Source organism: Doryrhamphus excisus, linkage group LG10 (genome assembly GCF_037039965.1).
Source record: "Doryrhamphus excisus strain RoL-2023G ecotype Guam linkage group LG10, RoL_Dexc_Guam_v1.1, whole genome shotgun sequence".
Taxonomy (NCBI): Eukaryota; Metazoa; Chordata; class Actinopteri; order Syngnathiformes; family Syngnathidae; genus Doryrhamphus; species Doryrhamphus excisus.
Genome location: NC_136366.1, coordinates 9,955,315 through 9,976,856, shown reverse-complemented (window position 1 = coordinate 9,976,856; position 21,542 = coordinate 9,955,315). Strand labels below are relative to the sequence as shown.

General features: G+C 41.9%; 1 protein-coding gene across 3 annotated transcripts in view; it reads right to left on the bottom strand.

Annotated features, from left to right (window-relative positions):
- fibcd1b (fibrinogen C domain containing 1b) overlaps window positions 1-21,542 on the bottom strand; it is a 97,877-nt gene that overhangs the window by 60,807 nt on the left and 15,528 nt on the right. Inside the window, exons 2-3 of one of the 3 annotated variants that reach the window (XM_058054082.2) lie at window positions 9,342-9,425; window positions 3,563-4,042 (exon numbers count right to left, since the gene is read on the bottom strand). In XM_058054082.2, coding sequence (XP_057910065.2) covers window positions 3,563-4,042; window positions 9,342-9,425 — 564 coding nt within the window. Of the gene's footprint in view, window positions 1-3,562; window positions 4,043-9,341; window positions 10,943-21,542 lie in introns of those variants that run through there. The other 2 variants (XM_078794041.1, XM_058054083.2) reach the window with 2 other exon arrangements.

Here is a 21,542-nt window from a genome sequence, read left to right as displayed (position 1 = left end):
CAGCTTCTGGCCTCAGTTTGGCCAGGGACGTTCCTGCATGTAATTAAGATGATTCATTCCGAGGCCACATTTTTGAGTGAGTGTTTTTTGTATGGATTTGAGTGGGTGGAAATTACACAGAAAAAGTGATTTTAAAAAAACAATCAAAGAAGCTTCAACCTTTGGGGAATTCAATTATTGATATCCCAGATCTTTTTTTTTAAGAAATCGAAAGGATGCTGGTAGCTAATAGAAAGTATTCGTATCAACTTCAGTTCAGTCATTAATTTTGGCCTAAATTAAGCATTTTTTATCATAAAAATGTCCAAATGAACTCAAATATAAATAAATATGGCATTCATTATCTCCCAACAGAAGAACGGTTTCAGTGGCAGATTACTACCACTGCCTTGCAGCACTGAAAGACCGAGCAAGTCAATCCTCCCCCCAAGCCATGCGGCTTTTGTGACAAAGTTCATTATGATATTTTTGCAGAGCTGCTGGGAGAGTGGATTTCTTTTGGGGATGAATAAATTATCTATTGTACTTATCAATGTTGATAATTTTAGCATTGTAGAATAGTCATTGGGTGTCAGTAATGTTACTACATTGATAAGACAATAGCCACCGCAAGAAGTTGTTTACAGAAAAATCAATGAAATAGATCAGTGATAACGATGGTGATGATTGGACACCGCAGGATTTTTGGATATCAATACCTACTGTATTTTCTGGACTATAAGCCGCTCCGGAGGATCAGTCGTAAAAGGCCAAAAATGCATACCGTATTTTCTGGACTATAAGTCGCACAAGGCCAAAAATGCATAATTAGGTAGAAAAAAACATACAGTCCAGAAAAAATACATAAGTCGCACTGGATTATAAGTTGCATTTTTTGCGGGTAATTTATTTTACAAACTACTTGACCAAAACAGACATTACATCCTCTTGGAAGGCAAGTTCTAACATTAATAAAAGAATAGAGAACAGGCCGAATAAATAAGTAAGATATGCTAACACAATGGTTATTCAGCTACACAAAAAACAAACACATCTAGGGTTTATGTAATATAAACAGTTTTTTTTTCATTTATAAGTCGCTCTGGAGTATAAGTCGCAGGAACAGCCAACCTATGACAAAAAGTGTGACTTATAGTCTGGAAAATACGGTAATTAACCTAAGAACATAATTTAGCTTAGTAGCTGATGTATTGTTAGAAGCAAAAACAGCAGTCGTAATTAACACGCGTGATAGCGGCGGACACGAAAGGTAACACGTTATTGTATTTTCAGTGTTCCTGTACTTTGTCAGTATTATCTGTGTGCGTTTTCTGCAAAAACAGCGCATCAATAATAGCTTCCGCTGCAAATCGTAATATGGCAGGATGCAATTACGGTTCATATCTGAGCCACTCGATAAAACCAGAATGTCTGTGACACCTTCTTGGACACCGTTCTTTGTTTACCATCCAATATTAATTTTCCCATCACTGTACCTCAATAATGTAACCCACGACAAAACAAAGTTAGAGGATGTTTGCAAAGATGGCTGCAGGGTTCGTAGCTTTTGTTTAGCAGCAAACGTTTCTTAGAGAAAGTTGCTGGTCTGCCGTGGCACGGCGCTGTGTGACACACACACACAAGTGAGTCATTACCAACGCTGGCACAGTCAGCATGAGTGTCATTGTGTAAATCAGAATCCTGGCCACAGGTGGCTCATAGATCATACAGTCACACCACAGCGCCTGGCAGGAACAGCGGATGTGCTTCGCCTCACAAGACGTAATCAATCATCTGGATTGTCTGGACCGCCACCCCCTCCTCCTCCTCCTCCTCCTCCTCCCGGCCGAGGTTGCCCACTCTGCCGTGCCACCTCGGCCACATTAGCGTCAACGGAGGGACTGAGACCTCGTTTTGTTTCCGCTGTTCTACCAGTGGATGCTCGGAGCCCTCTGAGGCAAAGCACATCCATTCACATCAATTCCACGACGTTCTAGATGACGTGTAAACAATACGGCAGCCTGAGCTAAAGCGGCCTAGCTTGGAGGGAGGATTGGCGAGGAGCACATTCAGCTGCGTGTTTTGTACGTTTGACTTGTTTAAGCTTCCTGACTGTCAGCTATGAAATCTAGTTAGTGCTGAATTGAGAGGCTGCAGCCGATTTGACACGCTTATTTAGGAAAGGCGTCATCAATAAATCAATGTGGACAGTGTGAAACTAAAAGGCTTTTCATTATCTTTTCATCCAGTCTCGGAGCCGTGCACGTCTCCACTAACTGTGTGTTATCTTGCAAAATTTATGTGCAAATCATGAATGTATTGAATAGTGGGTAGGATATTCCTCCCCGCTACATCGCCACCCATGCGATTCCATCTTCAATCAGTCGACTGAAGAAGCTATACTCCCTGGAAAGCTCTAGTTGGAATGTACGGATGCCAGTCCCGGGCTTGCACATGCCGCAAATTAGCACGGTTGACTTGACATTGAGAAATAAGATGACAAAATACATCAAAATCACTGAAAACTAAAACAATCTAATGAGCCACCAGACATTTGGAGGCTCTGCACGATCAATTCACATTGATAGTTTGTTTCCATGCAACATTGGAGTTGGAACAGTTGGAAAGTTACTTCTCCAGAGCCGAATGTCGGAGGCACAGGGGGAATGCCGAAGCAGGTAAATCGTTTGCTACAGACATGCTGCGGATATCAAAGCAACACAGAAAGGCCAATGTGTTCCTGCGAGTGGTAATGGGCACTCAAATCGATGCCCCTTATCAAGAACCTTGGAAAACTAACTAAAATAAATGAAATGGCTGAAGAGCGCTTCATTTTCAGATTCTGCATCGGCCTGTTGTGGCGAGGCCAAACGCAAAGCTCGAACTTTGCTACTACCCTCACTTATGATCTTGAGCTTTGAGGAGTGATGCAAAGGATGAGGTGGAAGTGGTCAAAATTAGTCAACATCGGGTAGCTGGGTCCACAGTCCAATCCAGGAGAAACCTTGAATAGGTGCTCAACACAACACACACATACCATATAAGTATACAGGTTGTGGTCTATGAAGACCCAGAACACGTTGGCGAGACTATGTCTCTCAACTGATCCTCGGGATCCGCCAGGCAGCTTAGGTTGTTTCCTCTGCTACCCGACCTCGGATAAGTGGGAAGCATAACATGTTTGCGGTTTGCTTCCAGTTTACCACCAGTTTAGGAATATCTGGGGAGCCTCTGAGCTGCCTTGAACACCAAGATCAGGATATTTAAGTCCATGGTAGGCCTGTAGAACAGTGGTCACCATCCACCGTCCTTTACCAGGAGAACCTAAGAGTACAATGGCTGAACGCCATCAGTAACGTGGAGCTTTGGCAGCAAACAGGACGGATGAGAAGAACGGAGGAAGTAAAAGGAGCAAGCCAATGGTTTGGCCTGAGACCTGGATCCAAATGTGAAGGTCTGGCCCAAGACGGTCTTCAAAGAAAGAAAGCTTTTTTGCCTCTGCCATCAAGATTGATTCATTCAATCCACATTTTTGCCAAGATTCTGTGATCTTAAACATTTTATGAGTAAATGGAAAACGTACCTGTATGAGGCGCCCCTGCTCGGTCTGCAGGGTGTTGAGGTCTTGGCCCAGGCTGCCTTGCCCCCTACGCAGAGACTCGTAGTCCATCTTCAGCTGTCCGGCATGAGCAGACAGCTTGGCCACCTCCTCGGCCAGATTGACCAGAAGTGCCCGGTCCTGACCTTTCACCGACTTCAGATCCGAGTCGTGGTCGGTGAGCGAGTGCAGCAGGGAGGTCTGCACCCCTTCCAGGCGCAAAAAGTTGCTACTGTAGTCGGGACAGTTGGGGTCAATGAAGATGTTGATGCGGGAGCCGTCGCCTCGCTCCACCGTCACCAGCGCGTTGGCTTCGTCCTGGTTGGTGGAAATGTGCGGGATGCCGTCCGACATGGGGGGCGCCTGATTGTGGTTCATGAAGAGGATGGTGCCGGTCACGGTGACGGCCAGCAGGACGGCCACGAAGAGTAGGATGGTGCAGAGCAGGTAGCTGCAGCTCATCCTCTGTGGAGAGGAAGCGAGGAGACAAGACGTGAGGAAGAAGGAAAAGTAGTTCCTATTTTTTTGGACAATAAAATCAATGGCCGTTTGTGCCCTGAACTCCATTATGGAAATGTGTTTTTCTACACATACTTGTTATTGTTGATGTTATTTTATCATGTATTGAATAAAAGCTCCTTGTGGCTTAATTAGTTCATGTGTTGACTTGACTTCGGCTGTATTTTCATTTTGATTATTCTTTTCATGTACTTACTATATACATACATATATTGGATTTGTATATTAATTATATTGAATTATATGAGAATTATTTATTTTAGTTTTTGGGTTTTTTTAAACGTGAAATTTTCTTTTTTAATCTGACAAATATCGAACCGTGACTCTATAGTATCAAATCAAACCAAACTGTACATTTTTCTGTATTGTTGCACCACTAAAATACACTACTGTGTGTAATATATACCCCTATATTGAATATGACCTATTATTAATTAAAAAATATGCATTTTTAGGCAAATGTTACTTATTTTTGTTGCCTAATTCAAGTATAAATGCATTCAGAAGATGAAGACGGTGATGAAAAAGCTGAAACTCAAAGCACTCAAGATCACTTCCTGTCTTCCTGCCTCCCCTCAGGAACACATTTATAGTAACACACGGCTCTTACTTATTTTCTCTTATTATGTCTGCTATATTGGGTAGTATGAGTGTAAAGGTGAATATAGGGGTGTTATTTCACGTCTGGAGGACTCCAATATTGTAACAAATAAGTATTTAGAAGGTAGTAAGCATATCTTCTAAGTATGAAAAGATTCCATTTATGAATGAGGAATTCTCTTTCATCGGTTGAGGCTGAAACCAATTAAAATAAAAGAAAGATGTTATTGCTGTTGTTTTAACATCGCCATCACAGTGCCAATTGGGGGCCTCTGGTCTATAGGATGCCATGACATATCATTCATAAAAAGAAAAAAAATTGATCCTTTTGGTCAGTTAAACCCCAACAGGACGCCAGCGTGCGGCACCTTATGAACCAGCGTAACCAAGGCACAGTAAGGAAAAAGATTGACAAAAAACAACATTAAAAGTACGCAAGATAGGGTCCGCGTGGGTGAAATCGAATCATTGTGCCAAGAATGCAATGAGCAAAAAAAGGAGACGTGTTCTGGAAACGTGGTGTCCATTAACAAACACATAAAGATGGCCGCATGTTTGACCATTTGTGACTCCATTGGAGCCACGACAGACGTGCGACGAACGTGGGAGAGCAATACACGCCGGCGTGTATTCGACGTGATTACAAACTCCTCGCTTTGCCGGAATGAATCAGCCTATGATTTCTTATTATTGTGTCGTCCACACAGGAGGATGCAATCTTCGCAAGAAGGGACTGTTCAATGTTTGTATGTGCCAGCGTGAGCCAGCACCAGCTTATTAATATGTAAATAAGCAGCCCGCGCGCAGGCCAGCGAGCTTGCAGACAGCTGACAGTAAATGCTTTACGAGGGAGAGCTTTATGGTTTCTTTAATGTGGAGGAAATCAATTGGCTTGGAAAGAAGGAAACGACCCAGTGAGCCGCGTGCGGGTGACAAAAAAGCAGCACTAATAAGTTCAAAAGCAGCGAACCCTTGATTGCTTCCCCGATCTATATGTCCTCATATGACGTTGCTTGTTTACACCAATTTTGGCTCAAATGCAATACATAACTGTGTGGACATAACAAGCAACAGCAACTTAGTTACTGTACGTATTTGCTACTTAGCTCATTCAACTGACCGTGGCTGTGTGGAAATATCATCTAACAACAGCAAAAATGGAATATCAAAATATTAAGGAAAAAGTTGTAATATAACAAGAAAAAAATAGTAGCATAAAGATGAACTACTGAAAAAAATATTTTTTTAAACGTTGTAATAAAGACAACAAATTCATGTTAGGTTGCAGAAAAAGTTATAATTATGTGAGAATATTAAAACGAAAAAACAACATTAAGTAATAAGTGTAAATATAAATTTTACACACTATAAATATCAAACAATGTATAGTATTTTCTGAAGAATTATGCTGCAGAAAATGTCATAATGTTACGAGAATAAAGTGAAAATATGCAGGGAATAAAGTCATAATTAGGATAAATTATACAACATGAAAATTTAAATACAATATGGAAATAAAAAAACATATATATTTCTGAGAATAATGTCAAAGTATTAAAAGAAAAAACTTGTACTTGTTCAAAAAAATCACAATTTTACGAGGAAGAATAATCCAATTTAAGTAGAATAGAGTGGAAACATTAAAGTTAAAAAATACAGAATACAAATACAAAACAATAACCAAGTCGTATAAATATTATGAGAAACAAAACAAAATAAATTGTATGTTTTGGGAAAAAGTTTGGGAAAGGTATGAAATTATGGGTATAAAGTCAAAATATGGCAATTAAGTTATTATTTATTTATTTATTTATTTATTTATTTATTTATTTATTTATTTATTTATTTATTTATTTATTTATTTATTTATTTATTTATTTATTATTTTCATATTATGAAAAAAAAACTTACAAAGATTATTTAAGAAGAAAATTTTAATATTTGTGGGCAAAAAAAGTTTCAAAAAAGAGCAAAGTAATATGCTTTTTCAACTATATCCCAAAGCTGTATTTTTTCCTACTTCTTAGCGTATCTACGTGTTGCTTTACAGTACATCAAAGTAGCAAAGTTGCAACCTTTGGTTTTTATCTGGTTCTACCTGAAAAAGGTCGGCACGGTGCTGCTGTAATGTCAAAGGACTTGAAACTACTCCAATCCAGGTACAGCAACTTCCCATTCACTGCACTCTCGTCTGGCATGCACATTTGGCCGCATAATGCCCTCGCCACTGCCACTGCAGCGTAGCGTCACCGTAGCGATAGCAGAGTTTTCCTGAGCTTTATCACCGACGTGCCGAGGCCATCAGCCGAGCAGCACCGCAGTAAACATTCATTGCCTGCTTCCCGGGCCGTTACGCTAACACGGGAGAGATATACAGCGACTGGGTCGGCAGTGCGACGCATGTGCCGGGACAGATGCGAACATAAGTAGCTTTGTGATAATCTAATCACACAGTGAAAGCACAGCCATGTAAGGCAGAGATGGCTGATTATACTTGCACTCGTACTTGACTTTAATCCTGGCAAAACTAAAAGATTGATTATCACAGACTGCGGTGAAAGGGCGTGTCGGGAACCCGGGAGGAAAGAACCCGGGAACCCGTGAGGAAAGAAGCATGCGTTGTGGTGCAGATGTGTTTTTGGTATAAGCTGACACAGGCTTCTAAGGTGCAAGGTGACTGAATGGCAGTCGAAATGAAGCTAATCAGTGCCCATAAAAGTGCAAGCCCTAGCTCAACATTATTGAAGGTCAGGCCCATCATGGCGGCGCGGGACAGGGTTTTTTTCCCCTCGGCTCATGTCGCTATCGAGTCATTTCCCAGAAAAAATAGGTGCATGTTTTGTATAAGTCGCCAGAGTGGAAATTCTGTCAGGGGGTAAAGGCTAAACTACTAAACCCTTGGCTGAGCCGTCGAAGTGCCTTTTGGTTTCTCCGCCGAGGGATCCCACTTCTGACACCATGTTTGTAGTGGAAATTTTCTCTTACTGCCGAGATGAATACGAAATATAGCCTGCTGTCTTTTGCCGGTTTTATTCAAAAGCAAGCAGTTGGGTCCAGCTGCTATTTTATACTATATATTATACTATATATTTCACCAATATTAACCACAATCACCCTCACAATGGCAGCTGGTCCTTTTGTGGTAGGGCTGAAATGCAGTGGAAACGTTTTTTGGGTGGGGGATTAAGTAATTTTTGAGTTGCCATTCATTTTATCACTCTCTATCACTTCATAACATTCTGGAGTACATCCATCACAATATCGCAGTTCGATTATCATTCCCTTGCTATATTGATTAATGGATGTTTGTTGGTAGACTGTGTTCTATCAAAACATAATGAATACACGTTATATAGTATGGAGTATATGATGTAGTATTCTGGTCACTGGGTGGCAGTAATGACACAAAACATTGAGACACTCCTCCCATTCCATGTGGAAGTGGTAAATCTTTGGCTTCTAATTCAAGGCTAGCGTCGTCTCAGGTTGCTGCAACTTAAAATATGCCCAGTGTGGTGTAAACAAAGAATAAAAGGAGTGTAAAGGTGACTATAGGGGTGTTATATCATGTCAACAGGGCTCTAATAATGATTAAAAAACATATTTAGAACGTCTTAAACAGGTTTTCTATGCCCCGACTATTCAATTTATTTATTCCAAAATGTATTTTGGATCCCTATGAACTTTATGCAAATTTCCATCATAAAAACTGAGGCAGCAGACTTTATGAAAATGATGTGTCATTGTCAAAACGTTTGGCCATGACTGTAACGCGGCGACCACTCGCTATAATGTGGAATTATACGAGCTGGGCAACCGGTACGTCCAAGGACATCAATATTGTACATTCAAATGAAATGTGGCCATTAAACCTGCACCCTTTCCCACTCTCAGGCCTGGAAGGGAGGAAGGGCCCCCCAGCCTTGGTCTTGTGAAGCAACATTGCACCAGCACTTTGAGCACCTGATGGGCGGAAAGACGGCGTGTTAATGGAGCTCATTTTGCATTGAGCAGCAGTCTGTTCATATAAATGATACGTTTACCCAGCGCATAAATAACCTAGCGGCCTAAAGCTAACTAAGGAATATAAGCGGCGTAAAGATGTGACATCATTTGATTGCTAACTTCTCCATTGAACTTTTCTCCAAGGTGCCTGCGGTAACTTTGGCGCCGCTGATGGAAAAATGACAACATGTTAACATTTTCTTTTCTTTTTGTAAATGAATCTCTCAATCTTGTCAGCAGGAGCCCAGTCTGTCAACGGCAGCTGAGCTCTTTAGAACCGCTCCCGCCTGTGCTGGCGCCATGCGGCGGGATTTAACAGGACCACAGGGGAATATGAGTGGATGGCTCGCAAAGGGGAATGAGAGGCGGGCTCTCCAGGGGATGTCGTCGTCCGCGTCTCGGACGGTAGGCCAATTAGATGACTGGAATCGTGGCAGGCTTCCAGGCGGGTTCGCAGCGTGACGCTTTCATCTTCATGGTAACTCGATCCGTTAATTCCAGCATGCAAATGAAGAGAATGTTCAAAGCTATCGCTATCAATCAATACGATTTCAATCTGTACATCGGGGAATAATGGCAGGAGCGCCTGCTCCCAAAGTGGTACGACGGCGGCCGGGTTGTGGTGGGGTGAGGGCCTTACCTTGGCCGGAGTCTCCCTGGTACTTTCAGAGTCGGACCAGCGATGTTTGAGCTGCGAGGACCCGGGGACGCACTCGCAGAACGTCTGCATGGACAAACACACAAGGCCAGCAGTGTTGTTGTGTGCTTTGTTTTTTTCTTTTTTTACCCATTTTTTTGTGGGGGGGCTCAGCATTCACGCATGGCGGCACAGACAGTATATACACATGCAAGATCCATACGTGTGTCTTTTGCTATTTTCCAGTTTCCTGCGTTTCAACTTTGCCATATCGGTATTAGTGTCATGTTGGTGTCAACTTTTTTCACATTTTTGCAGTTTTTTTCTTTAGTTTGTAAATGAATTTTAAAAATGATCTTCATAAATGTTGTTCTCGTAATATAACATTTTTAAATTATAACCTTTTCCGTAACAAATTTTTAAAGTTATGTTATTTTATTTGGATTTCATTAAAAGTTATGTTACGTTATTTTTTTTTCTTATAATAAGACTTTATTCTCGTAAAATTCTGACTTTTTCTCGTGAAATTACAACCTTTTTTTCTGTTACTATTGTCACATTTTTTTTACTGGCTCTGCTTTTAACTTTAATAATCTTCCAAAATCTGTTTTTGTAATTTTTGGGGAATTTAATTTCTGTCTTTCTTCACTTTCCCCACCAATCTAATATTCCAAATATTTCAAATTAATAGATTTGTTTCACATAATTTTGCAACTTTTAAATTAAGAAATAACTTTTGAAATTTCGCCTCTATGCTACTAAAATTACATTCCCGCAAAAAATGTTTCTCTTTAGAATACAACTTTTTTGTCTTAATATTTTGATTTTATTCTAGTTATTTTTTTTTCAATTTCTGCTGCTGTAATTTTACAACTACTTCAACTTTTTCAGAATTCTGAATTTTTCCCATAATATTTTGAATTTATGTACTTTCTTTACTGGTCAATTTTTCTTTTTTTCCTGCTGTTTTTTATGTTAAATTACATTTATTGACACTTTGGACACCGCCGGTCCACTATCTCCTCTGATTTATGTTGACTCAAAGGCTGACAGAGACGGCAAACACCCAAAATGCATTCAAACAAGTAGCTAATAATCGCCACCCTACAGGCTAATAATGGAAATGCAGATGCTTGGACTTTTTTTCCATATTTAGAGCTCCTAATTAAGTATGCAGACATTCTAAGGATGTCATCCGGCACTTTTATTCAGAAAAGCCACAGGAACATTTTATTTACACGTCCTTGCGGCATTGTCATTGAGATTGGACGAGCCCAGAATGAAAAGAAAGTGAATGAATGAAGCCTTTTAATGCCAGCGCAGGCCCAGTACGGCGTGTGCATACAGGCGAGCGATTAGTGGGTGTTCAAAAAAAGTGTGAGCACCTCAAGAGTGTTTTTGCTTTTACAAATAAAGCTGCCACAATTATAAAAGTGTTTGTGGGAGGATAGCGCAGGATTGCACTGCTCGGGAGAGCACCTTGTTCCCTGACCTTAAAAGCAGATGCACCCGCGGTGAAATTGCTCAATTAGCCCAGGGAGATAATGCACACACGCACGCACGCACACACACACACACACACACACAACGCCCATGCACACGTTTATCTTCAACGTGCACACTGAGACCGCATGGCTCCAGTGAAAGGTATTTTAAAGGTATCAATGGTACCAGCAAAAAAGTTTGATCGTAATAATAATAATAATAATAATGATAAATTTCGATTGCAATAGGGCTTTCGCACTAATCAGTGCTCGAGCCCGAATAATACACTTTTCAAGATGCTTGAATTTCAAATTCATAGTCTTCTCACTCTTTTTTAATATTTTTATCTTGCATAGACATAGCAATTTTATTTCCGATATTTTTTATATTATTTGTTGTATTTTTAATGATTTTTTATTATTTATTAAAATTTATAGTATTCTGATATTTTAAAAAATCTTCCTTGAAGGTAGAAATTTTGTTCCAATATTTTTATATTATTTGATGTATTTCTTTAAATTTATAGATCAGATTATTTTTTTATTTATTGGAATTTTTAAGCGGTAGAAAATGAATGAATGAATTAATTTATATTTTTCTTTAAATCTTGTATACCCATTAATTTTGTTGGAATATCTGTTATACTATTTCTTCTGTGTTTACATTTATTGCATTGTGCGGTGGGCGAGTGATTAGTATGTTGGCCACTCAGTCAGGAGATTGGGTTCGATTCTCCGCTCGGGCATCTCTGTTGCGGAGTTGGCATGTTCTCCCCGTGCGTGTGTGGGTTTTGGGTTGTTTATATGTGGCCTGTGATTGGCTGGCGACCAATCCAGAGTGTACCAAAGCTAGCTGGGATAGGCTCCAGCATAGAAGGCTTAGTTTTCTGAGTGAAACAAAAGTCTTGTGCTGTCACAAGCAAAGCAAGCTGAGTCTTCCCGACTAAAAAGTGAAGTTCTTTCTGATTTATGCAGACATCTTTAGTTGTGCATCCATACGCATGTTGTTGTGTATACTTTGTGTATACTTTATAATACCAAGCCTTGTGTTGTTAAGCTAACATGCTCCATGCTGTACCAGCATGGTGAAACCCCCTCATTTTAGCCCCTAATTTGCTCTCCCACAAGACGAGTGTTTTTGCTTTTTGTGCTGTGTGCTGCTGGCACTCACACACACACACACAAACACAAACACACACAGCTAGAGAGCATTGGACACATTTATTAGTATTTTGGTGGTGTTGCGGGAGCAACAGCTATCTAATGAGACAAAATGGGAGGGTGTCTGTATATGCTGATAGTGTGTCATCCCTGGCAAGGTTGCATTCAAATAAAAAGGAATGTCCATCGTCATGTTTTATCCACAGACAACAAGTGTAATATGAATGTCTGGCCACTAGTTGGTGACATCACAAACGATGATCAACTACACACTGTTGCAGTACGTGTATATAGGATAGTTTTTTATACTATATATAGGGATAGTTTTTTTTATAAGTAAATTGCATTTAGAGGTGAAAACAACATGAAAAAAATACATATTCATAGAATAGTCAAAAATAAAAACCAACAAATGACCCCCGGGCTTCACTTTGGACCCTAAGGGTTGAAGGTTGCAGAGGAAGTGTGTGTAGTCATTGTGTAGTCACTGGCTCCGCAGCTGCTTGTATGTTCCGCCATGTCGTGCCAAAGTGTGTTAAACGGCGCCCGTGCAGGCAGTCAGTGTTTGCTTGTGTGAAGGCGGGATGGTTGCGAGTGGGAAACTTAAAGGGGAGGAGGGTAATTCAGACTTGGAGGCAGATCAGGACGAGGTGCGGAATTCTAATGGGCGGCCATAGACATTGTCCCTGTGTGTGTGTGTGTGTGTGTGTGTGTGTGTGTAGTTCAAAGACAAACATCGCAGCTGGCAGTGCTACAGAGGTGCTACATAAACAAAAGACGCGACAGCGATGCGGCGACACCAACCAACGAGTGAGCCGGCGACGCTTCAAGAAGAAAAGAAGACGCCTGAGCGAGGAGGGGCGGGGGGGAAATGTCTCCTTACAAGGGGGCACTGTGAGCAATCACGCTTCCTGTGATGCTGAGCGACACTTCAGCAGCTTCTCGGGGTTCTGTCACACGCAGGTGCTTATCTTTTCTACACCAATCAACACTGATGAATGAAAAACAAACGCATATTACAAGAAAAGAGGCAGACAGGATGGAACTCATCTCTCTTCCCCGGAACGTAAACATGGTCGTACACAACGTTGTGGGGCGACTTCGACACTAATGACAATGTCTTGTTTACAACCACGCCTTGCCCTCAAAAGACAGCTTCATTAAGTTGATCCGGCTATTTTTCTACTATCTACTATCAGAGGCAGGTCTGTGCCTGTGTGAAAGGGTCCATCCACATCAGGGGGGTTCCAGTTTGGACCACATGGTGAAAAATGTATAAGTATACAACTTCAGTGAAAAAGCATATCAACTTTTCTCTATTTTTGCTATTTTTTTATTATTTTTCCAAATATTTCAACATTCTTCTTAAATTTTCTTTGTTTTGAACTCACATTTTTAACTCAAAGTGTAACCCATGTCATGGCGCGACACTAACGAGGAGCGGTCATATGACTTAGTCAGCTGACGTGAAGTCCCCTCCTGATTGGCTGTCGTTGCTGCAAGGAAACACTGAAGTGCCAGCAGGTGCAGGCAATCAGCAGCTCCTGCTGTGGTGGGTCACAACAAGCGGCACGCTCACAACAAGCAGCACGCTGACAACCCTTTTGGAAATCAACCTCAAGAAAACAACTTTGCGCTTAACCTTTCCCTCTCACCGCCATGTCTGCGGCCGCTACGTAGGTATGTTAATCGTTGAAAATTGTTGCTAGCTCCGATCGCGCTGTTAATGCTGAACTCCATTGGGGAAATGCATGTTTTTTGGGTTGCTAGATTAACTTTATGGCCATCTTGAACTAAAAATGTAATTGTTTGGAATGTGTTTATGGTAAATTTTGACTGACATGTTGATGCCTGTTTCTGGCCTGTACAGGTCAGGTTTTTATTGACGGCTTTGGTTCTGCACCAAGCAAGGAGGCACTTCAGAAGTGGCAGCGAACTGGTAGGACTGTCTTTCCTTTTGGCTCTGTGGATAGTGGACTAAATGATGGAGGACCAGGATGCTTTTTCCACTTTTCTGACCTATAAATATCGTTGGAATGTTGTATTCTTGTGTTAAATGACGCCAAAGTTTCAGATAATGAGGTTTCTGCATTTGGAAGTGAGCCCTGAAAGAAGTTTAAGGTGGCTCAAAATGCTCTGTTTTAAAAGGCGTGGTTAAAACTGCCTCTTTGTGACATCTGAGAGGAGCAGACTTCCTTATATGGGCGTGGTTGTAAGCCAGATAAGTTCTCATCTTCCCAGCAAGAGAAATATATTTGCATATATTTTTTCTTTAATGTTTCAACTCTATGCTACTAAAAGGATATTATTTTTCCTGACATGCAAAAGTAGTTTATTCTCATGCTTCATCCCTCAGACTTTTTCTCTGAATATTTTTCAAACTTTTTCTTGTAAAATTAGAACTTTTTTCCCTTCATAGTTTGACTTTATTCTTATTAAATTAGGCTACCATTACTCAATAGGTGCTGCTGTTTTGGGTAGCAACAGGGACTGATTACAGTTTGATTCCCTGAGGAGCTAAAGAAGGCGCCTGGTGGCATCCAGAAGAGGAACTGCAGCATTCCCAACCTGACTCCTCCGCCAGCGAAGGGGATTTCAACTTAATAGAAAAATGTGCAATGTTTGTCGCGTTGTTGCTGAATTTAAAGCAGCGCAGCAGCAAAGGAGGACAAAGGAGGCTCAGGTTCACCGCAGCCGTGACTGAACGAGTACGTGCTCACTTTCTGAATGAACGAGCGCATGTTTGGACACAAATCCTCACAGCAGAAACACTGCCTCGGAAAAAGCGCGATTGCTTTTATGTGTTGTCCTTGGACTTCAAGTGTGTGTGTGTGTGTGTGTGTAAGAAACGTTTGCTAGGTGCGTTTAATCCGACTGCTCGCTAAGCTGATGGAGTGGGGGAGGCTTTGCATACGTTAACTGGTGGGCCGACTAATCATTTAACGCAGCGGGCTGCGAGCATACAGCCTCAGTGGTGCCACATACGGTAAAGTGTGACTCGCTTCCACCATTGTCCTCAACCGTACACGTCGTGACTAGTCATGCATGCTTGAAGACCACCGCAGTGGAGCCCAGGAGGACCCTGAACTGTACGAGCTAAGGGAAATCAATTAAGCTAGCTGTGACTAGCGCTGCAAACCCAAAACCAAATGACTATAATTGGCGATAAATACAGTAATCCCTCGTTTATCACAGTGAATTGGTTCCAAACCCGACTGTGTTTGAGCATAGACCTTCTAAATATGTTTTTAACATTATTAGAGCCCTGTACACATGAAATAACACCCCTATAGTCACTTTAAAAACACCTATTGCACAATAGAGTAGGCTGCAGTAGACTGTAGAATGCATCTTCTGAATGTCTTACTTTGGCATTTTATAACATTGAGCCATTTTGAATAAAAACACTTAATTTTGGCAAAAAAAATCCATACAATTTGCTTAAATATGCATTACAAAAAAATATAGGCCATAGTCAAACACCAAATAGTGATGATTTAGTCATACCATATTTTTGAAAAAAATTGGAAGGTCGAGGGATAACAGTATGTATGACACTTAAAAATGTTAACTTTAATAATAACTTGGAGGCCATGAGAAAGTGCAACGGAAAGTTTCTTGCAAGACACAGCAGCAACAGAACCGATGTTGTAATAGCGTAAACCCACTTTTCAAAACATTTTAAAATATTCACTTTAAAATTCATTTGGACTACATGAGAAAGTGACATTTGAAAAGTAGCTCTCTTTGACCGCATTTATGAAGAAGTGTATTGCACAACGCAGCAGCCACAGAACCAATGTTGGATAAACCCATTATTGATAACATTTACAATCCTAACATTCATTATAACATGGAGTGGAACAGAAATGTAGCTCTTTTTCACCACCTTTATTAAAAATATATATTGCAAAACACAGTAGAAACTGAACCAATGTTGTAATAGTGTATACCCACTATTTACAATATTCAAAAAATAATTTGGAATGCATGAGAAAATGCAGCTCTCGTTGACCACATTTAAGAACAAGTACATTGCACAATGTAGTAGCATCACAACCAATGTTGTAATCGCGTAAACCCACTATTTACAACACGTAAATAATAACTTGGAGTCCATGAGAAAGTGGAAAAGCTGTCTTTTGAACACATTTATGTACAAGTATACTGCACAAACCAGCAGCCACAGAACCAATATTGTAATTGTGTGAACCCACTATGTTATATTTAAAATGTTAGCTTTAATAAGAACATGGAGCGCATGAGGAAAGGAAAACGTAGCTGAGCTTGCCCATATTTATGAACAGCGCAGCAGCAATAGAAAATAGAACCGATGTTGGAACAGCGTTAAGGAGCAAACTGCTGAGTCAGCATGAATAGCGCTCATGAGTTGACTGTAAACGACATCACGGCAAGTGGAACCCGGCTTGGGTAGCGCAACTGACACTTTGAAGTGCATGCAGAGCTAGCTCATGATACTTAGACTGCAGCTACTGCCATCTAGTGGCGTTAATATTAAAGCAACACGAGAGGTCGCCTGCAGCCACAGCTGTTTTTTGATCCGGTGCTAATTAGAGACCCTGCGGTCACTTCCTGTTTGTCCACCATGCAGCAGACCTGGCGGTTAATTGAAGCATACGACCACAACAATGACCAAATGAACAAATAATACCAATGAAAAGTGAGCATTATTGTGTTTATAAATGCACCGCCTATTGCGTAGCCGGTGATGGGGTGGCTGAATGTCAACAGGCATATTTAGTTGCGTCGATGAGGGTGCACCAGATGTGTCCGTTTAAACACAAACATCAAACCCAGCAGTCAACCGCGTGGGCTAAGGAGGCGTGCATGCAAACAGCTGGAGAAATGCTCTTTACCTTCAAAATAAGACGGCGTGCAGAGAGGAGGAGGAAGAGGAGGACGAAGGAGAGGAAAGGGAGGAGGTATGAGACAAATCACCTGCTCAACTCTACTGCCTGTCCTTGGAGCTCATTGTGCAATCACACACACACAAGTGAGTCACCCACCGTCCCTGACATTCACATCCATGCAGTGGAATGCAAGCACATGGTGGGCTTGCTAGCTGCTGTTATAAAGGAGGGGGGGGGGGGGGGGGGCAGAGTAGCTGCTTTCTGAGCAGCGATTGAAATCAAGCTTTCAATTTGATACGGCTTTCATTCAAGGGCCTTCTGTTCTGTTCTGTTCTGTATGCCTCCCCCGCGAGCGCTCATCGATTAGCGGCCGAACGTGCTGTCTCGCCATCTTCACCCTGTGAATTCGAGATGTTTACGCCACAAAAATCAGCGCTCTTCCACTGCGGTGGCTTCCGTGAGATGACGGCTTGACTTTCGCCGACTTGAGATTAAACTTTCATAGTTAAGATGCGGCGCGAAAAGAACAACAAAAATAGAGAGCCGGGAGTGAGAAATGAAGTCAAGATGCATAAAATGTAGAAACGCATTCACATCAGCATGGGGGGGTTGGAACCTTTGGAAAAACATGGCTGCCTTGCAGCTCCACCATTCACAACCATGCAGCATTTATGACCTATTATATTATGTAGGATACTAGTACAACGGTGTTCCATAGAAAAGTGAGCGGAGTGAGACCTCTTGTCTGTCATACAGTTGCTTTGTTTAGAGTGTAGCTTTGTGAGGAGCAATGAAAGGTAACATAGTAGAATTAAGATGGGGAAAACATGCTTGTGAAGCCAAATGCCACAGCCAACATGTGCGAATATTAACAATCAACACGAAACGAGAATGCTGTCCTTTCTTCCCTGCCTATAAGATTCAATCATTTAGCCTCTAACTAATAAACAAGGAACAGCCATCTTGGTTTTAGGTGGCTCTCATTTGTACATTTATAGGTACTTTTCAGCCATGATCCCATCTTTGGACATTTAATAGTTTTACAAGACAATATATTGGGATTTATTTCATAGCAACCAAGCCATTTTTAATGTTTTGAAAAGGGTTGGTCATTTTATTTGCACATTTCAGTGTTTTACTGGACAATATCATAACATTTCAGTCTCTAACAACTGTCATCCAATCTGTTTTGATTACTTACTGTACAGCTTTAAGAGGCAATATATGAATATCCATCACACCATTACTTGGATATACAAATAATCATTTATTACCAATAAAATATTTTACTGCAAATATAAATTCTATTGAACCTCACATGACTTGGAAGCATGAATTGATGTCCACACTCTTTAAGGGGACACCAAAAAACACGTAGATGGATCCCTATGTTGGGAGACGCTTTTTGTTACTGGCGCCTTAACGCATCGTATGCACACGTGTAGGCGTTAAGAATGTCACTTTGCAGCCTACTCGGCTGATGATTGTGGTGTAAGAAGATCTATTGGTCTTTGTCTATACTGTCTCTCTGGAGTGTGTATTTGTGTGCTTGACAACTGTTGACAGCGTGACCTTGACAAAGAGACCCAATTTTTGACACTGATGGCATGAAACAATCATGGTGTCTGCTCTTTTACTGCTCATGGTGTGGATGTGCTTGCCTTTCTGCACTTCACTGGGAAGACAAGTCTCTTTGTGGGGACATTTTGGAAACCTCTAGAGTAGTCTGTGTGTGTGTGTGTGTGTGTGTGTGTCCCAGTGCGTGACTTGCTGGCTGAGCGCTATCGGGTGGTAAGTGCTGCATGTTCGTCGGCTCCGCCCGCTCCCAGCCCCATGGGGAGGTCTTGCAGCATTGGAGTCCTCTAAGGGGCCAAACTTTTCCTGTGAAGGCTGCACATTGCGACATCCCAAATAAACAGGGGCTGCAGAGGCAGAGGCGGCCATGACACAGGATTACCACCGCCGGGTACCGCCCAGACTGCATCGATTGTTTTCATCCTACTTTTGAGTGAGGCTGGACTTGACGCTTGGACTCTATCATGGCCACAGTCAGATTTGAAATACACATCTGTTGGCAGATGTTTTGAATTTTGTGTATGAGGTGCGGTGCAGTTTGTACACCACTGCAAATAACCTCTCAGCCAGGGGATCGAACCAGCAACCATTAAGTTAGAAAATGACCATTTGATAATCTGAGCAACACCACAGAATAAGCACAATGTAATGCAATTCATGTAATTCATTTGAAATGTAAAATAGGGGAAAACTGAAATTGGATATTAATCTTAATAGGGAAAATGTCACTGTCATTATGGAAAATGTGGGAATTTCGGGAAAAGTCCATATGAGTATTAAAACACGAACGCTAGCTTAAACTGCTGCTACGACTTTTAGTGTCACAGAACGACGTCAACAGCACATCAAAGTCGAGCAGTTACCCGTAGCAACATGGCGGCCACGCCCCGTGGGGAGACACAGTCAAGCTTTAACGCTACATTTCCCAACAACAAGCCGCCGTCGCATCCTCGGAGGAGCGGCGAGGTGAAACAAATCATAACAACGCTAAATGAGAATCTCGGATACGAGACACGGAGTCGCTAAGGGGCGCCGCTCTGGAGAGGAGCCACCCAAATTTACCGCATTCCATCTGCTGTTCCTGATGTCTGCAATCATTCAAAAGAAGGAGTTCCATTGGCGCGTCCTGGCTATAAATCTTACAGCCGGGAGACGCGTTTTATTAGCATCTTGTTGATAATCTGCAAGAGCTGGCTAAACACATCAATAAATGTCGCTTTTCTTCGGTGAAAGAGAACCAGTGTTACATATTAATGGCCAGGGTATTCTAAGAGGTATACTTTTTCGGCTTAAAGGTCAATACAGGACATTTTGAAGTGTTACATCGACTCACTTTTGGTGGAATCATCCTGATTTGAGGAGCCAAAGAGGAGAAAACAAGCTAAAAGTTGGCATCCGACGGCAATAAAATTCCTCTCTAATGCTTCCTCAGACCGGGGACTTGAAAACAAAGACATAGCGGGAGCCACTTAGTGCATTTCCTACTGCTGCGTCTTGTGGAGTTGTGAGATAAAGCCACTTAAATCAGGACAGGATGCGCAGGCAGAGCTTGGCGTGCGTTGGGCCGGGCAAAGAATGAACGTGTGCTTTGTTAGCGTGTGAAAAGGCAAAGCTTTCAAGCGCCAATTAAGACTCAGTGAGAATATAATTATTTACCTAGAGTGCCTGCGGGTTCTGTGAACGTGGCGAGTGACAATCTACCGGCCGCTGCTTATTTAAGAGGCGCACGATTGACTGATTGACTGCAAACATAACATCTTTCATTTGTTTTGCCACATGATAAAGACACCACGAGACATGAGAACATACTGTACATGTCAGATCTCTGCTAAATGATGGCCGACACCAAACCTACCAATAACAGGCGTCCTATAGAGGCTCAGCCTGGCAACTATGACATAAATTTGTCGTTTACATATCTAGTAAGACCACATATCCGTATGCTGTAAGACCAGGGACTTCCAAAAACAACCTAAGACCAGAGATCCATAAACGACCCATTATGAGAAAAGAAACACACAACAGACTACGGACCAATATACACGCAGAGACCAGTCTCAGGGCCAGAGACTCATGCAAGATCAAAAACACATATAACACCAGATACCAGAACCCCATGCAGAATCCGATTAGAATCCTATATAACAACACAAGACTGGAGACCCATACCTAACCAATCAAATCAGAGATCCATCTAAGGCCTGGGTCACATGAACATCATGCCCGAAAAAGCCACACGGGATCTCCCCCTCATAGACCCACCACCTACGGGGTCCGGTGCATCGTGTGTTGGGTGGCGGTCAAGGGCGGGTGCCTGGGCGACCTGGTCTTCGGTGGCCAAATCTGGTTCTTGGGACATGGTGGGGAAAGAACCTGAACTTGTGCAAGAGGTTGAGACATTCCGACTACATATAGTCGGAATCACTTCGACCAACAGTTTGGGTTCTGGAACCAAACCTCTCAAGAGGGGCTGAACTTTGTTCAACCTATACAGCACCAATACCGGTATATAGACCTATGCATAACCCATAGACCAGAAAACCTGTTAAAGACCAGAGATTTACACAATAGGTTCCCATAAAAGACCAGAGACTGATACATAATTCATGTCCTCGTATAAGACCAGGACACTCGTATAAGGCAGGAATCCATACATAACCCACACAAAACAAGAGACCCACATAAGATCTGTATAAAGCTTATATACAGTACAGTAATCCTAAGACCAGAGACCCAATCATAGACCCTACAGGGCAGAAAGGATAAACCACTTTGCACCTTGTAGCTGCTTTTCCCAGGACGCTGCCGTGAACTCTAAGTCTATGAGAAATTCATTGCTTTGTGTAGCATCCCCGCAGGGAGAGTAGGAACACAAGCTATTGGCGTGAGGAGATGGACAGCGACCAGGCCTCTCTTTCAAGAGGACCGCCTTGCCAGTGTGGCTGAAGGCAGGGTGCAAATGTTCATGGGACTTTATTCTGATGAATTAAACGGGGTGGGCGGGAGATGAGAGAGTTGAATTGTGACAGGGCACATATGGTTGATAATTACTGGGAGTAATCTGATGCAGCGGTGACGGCCCTTGATGTACCCCCCCTCTCTTTGACGTTCGG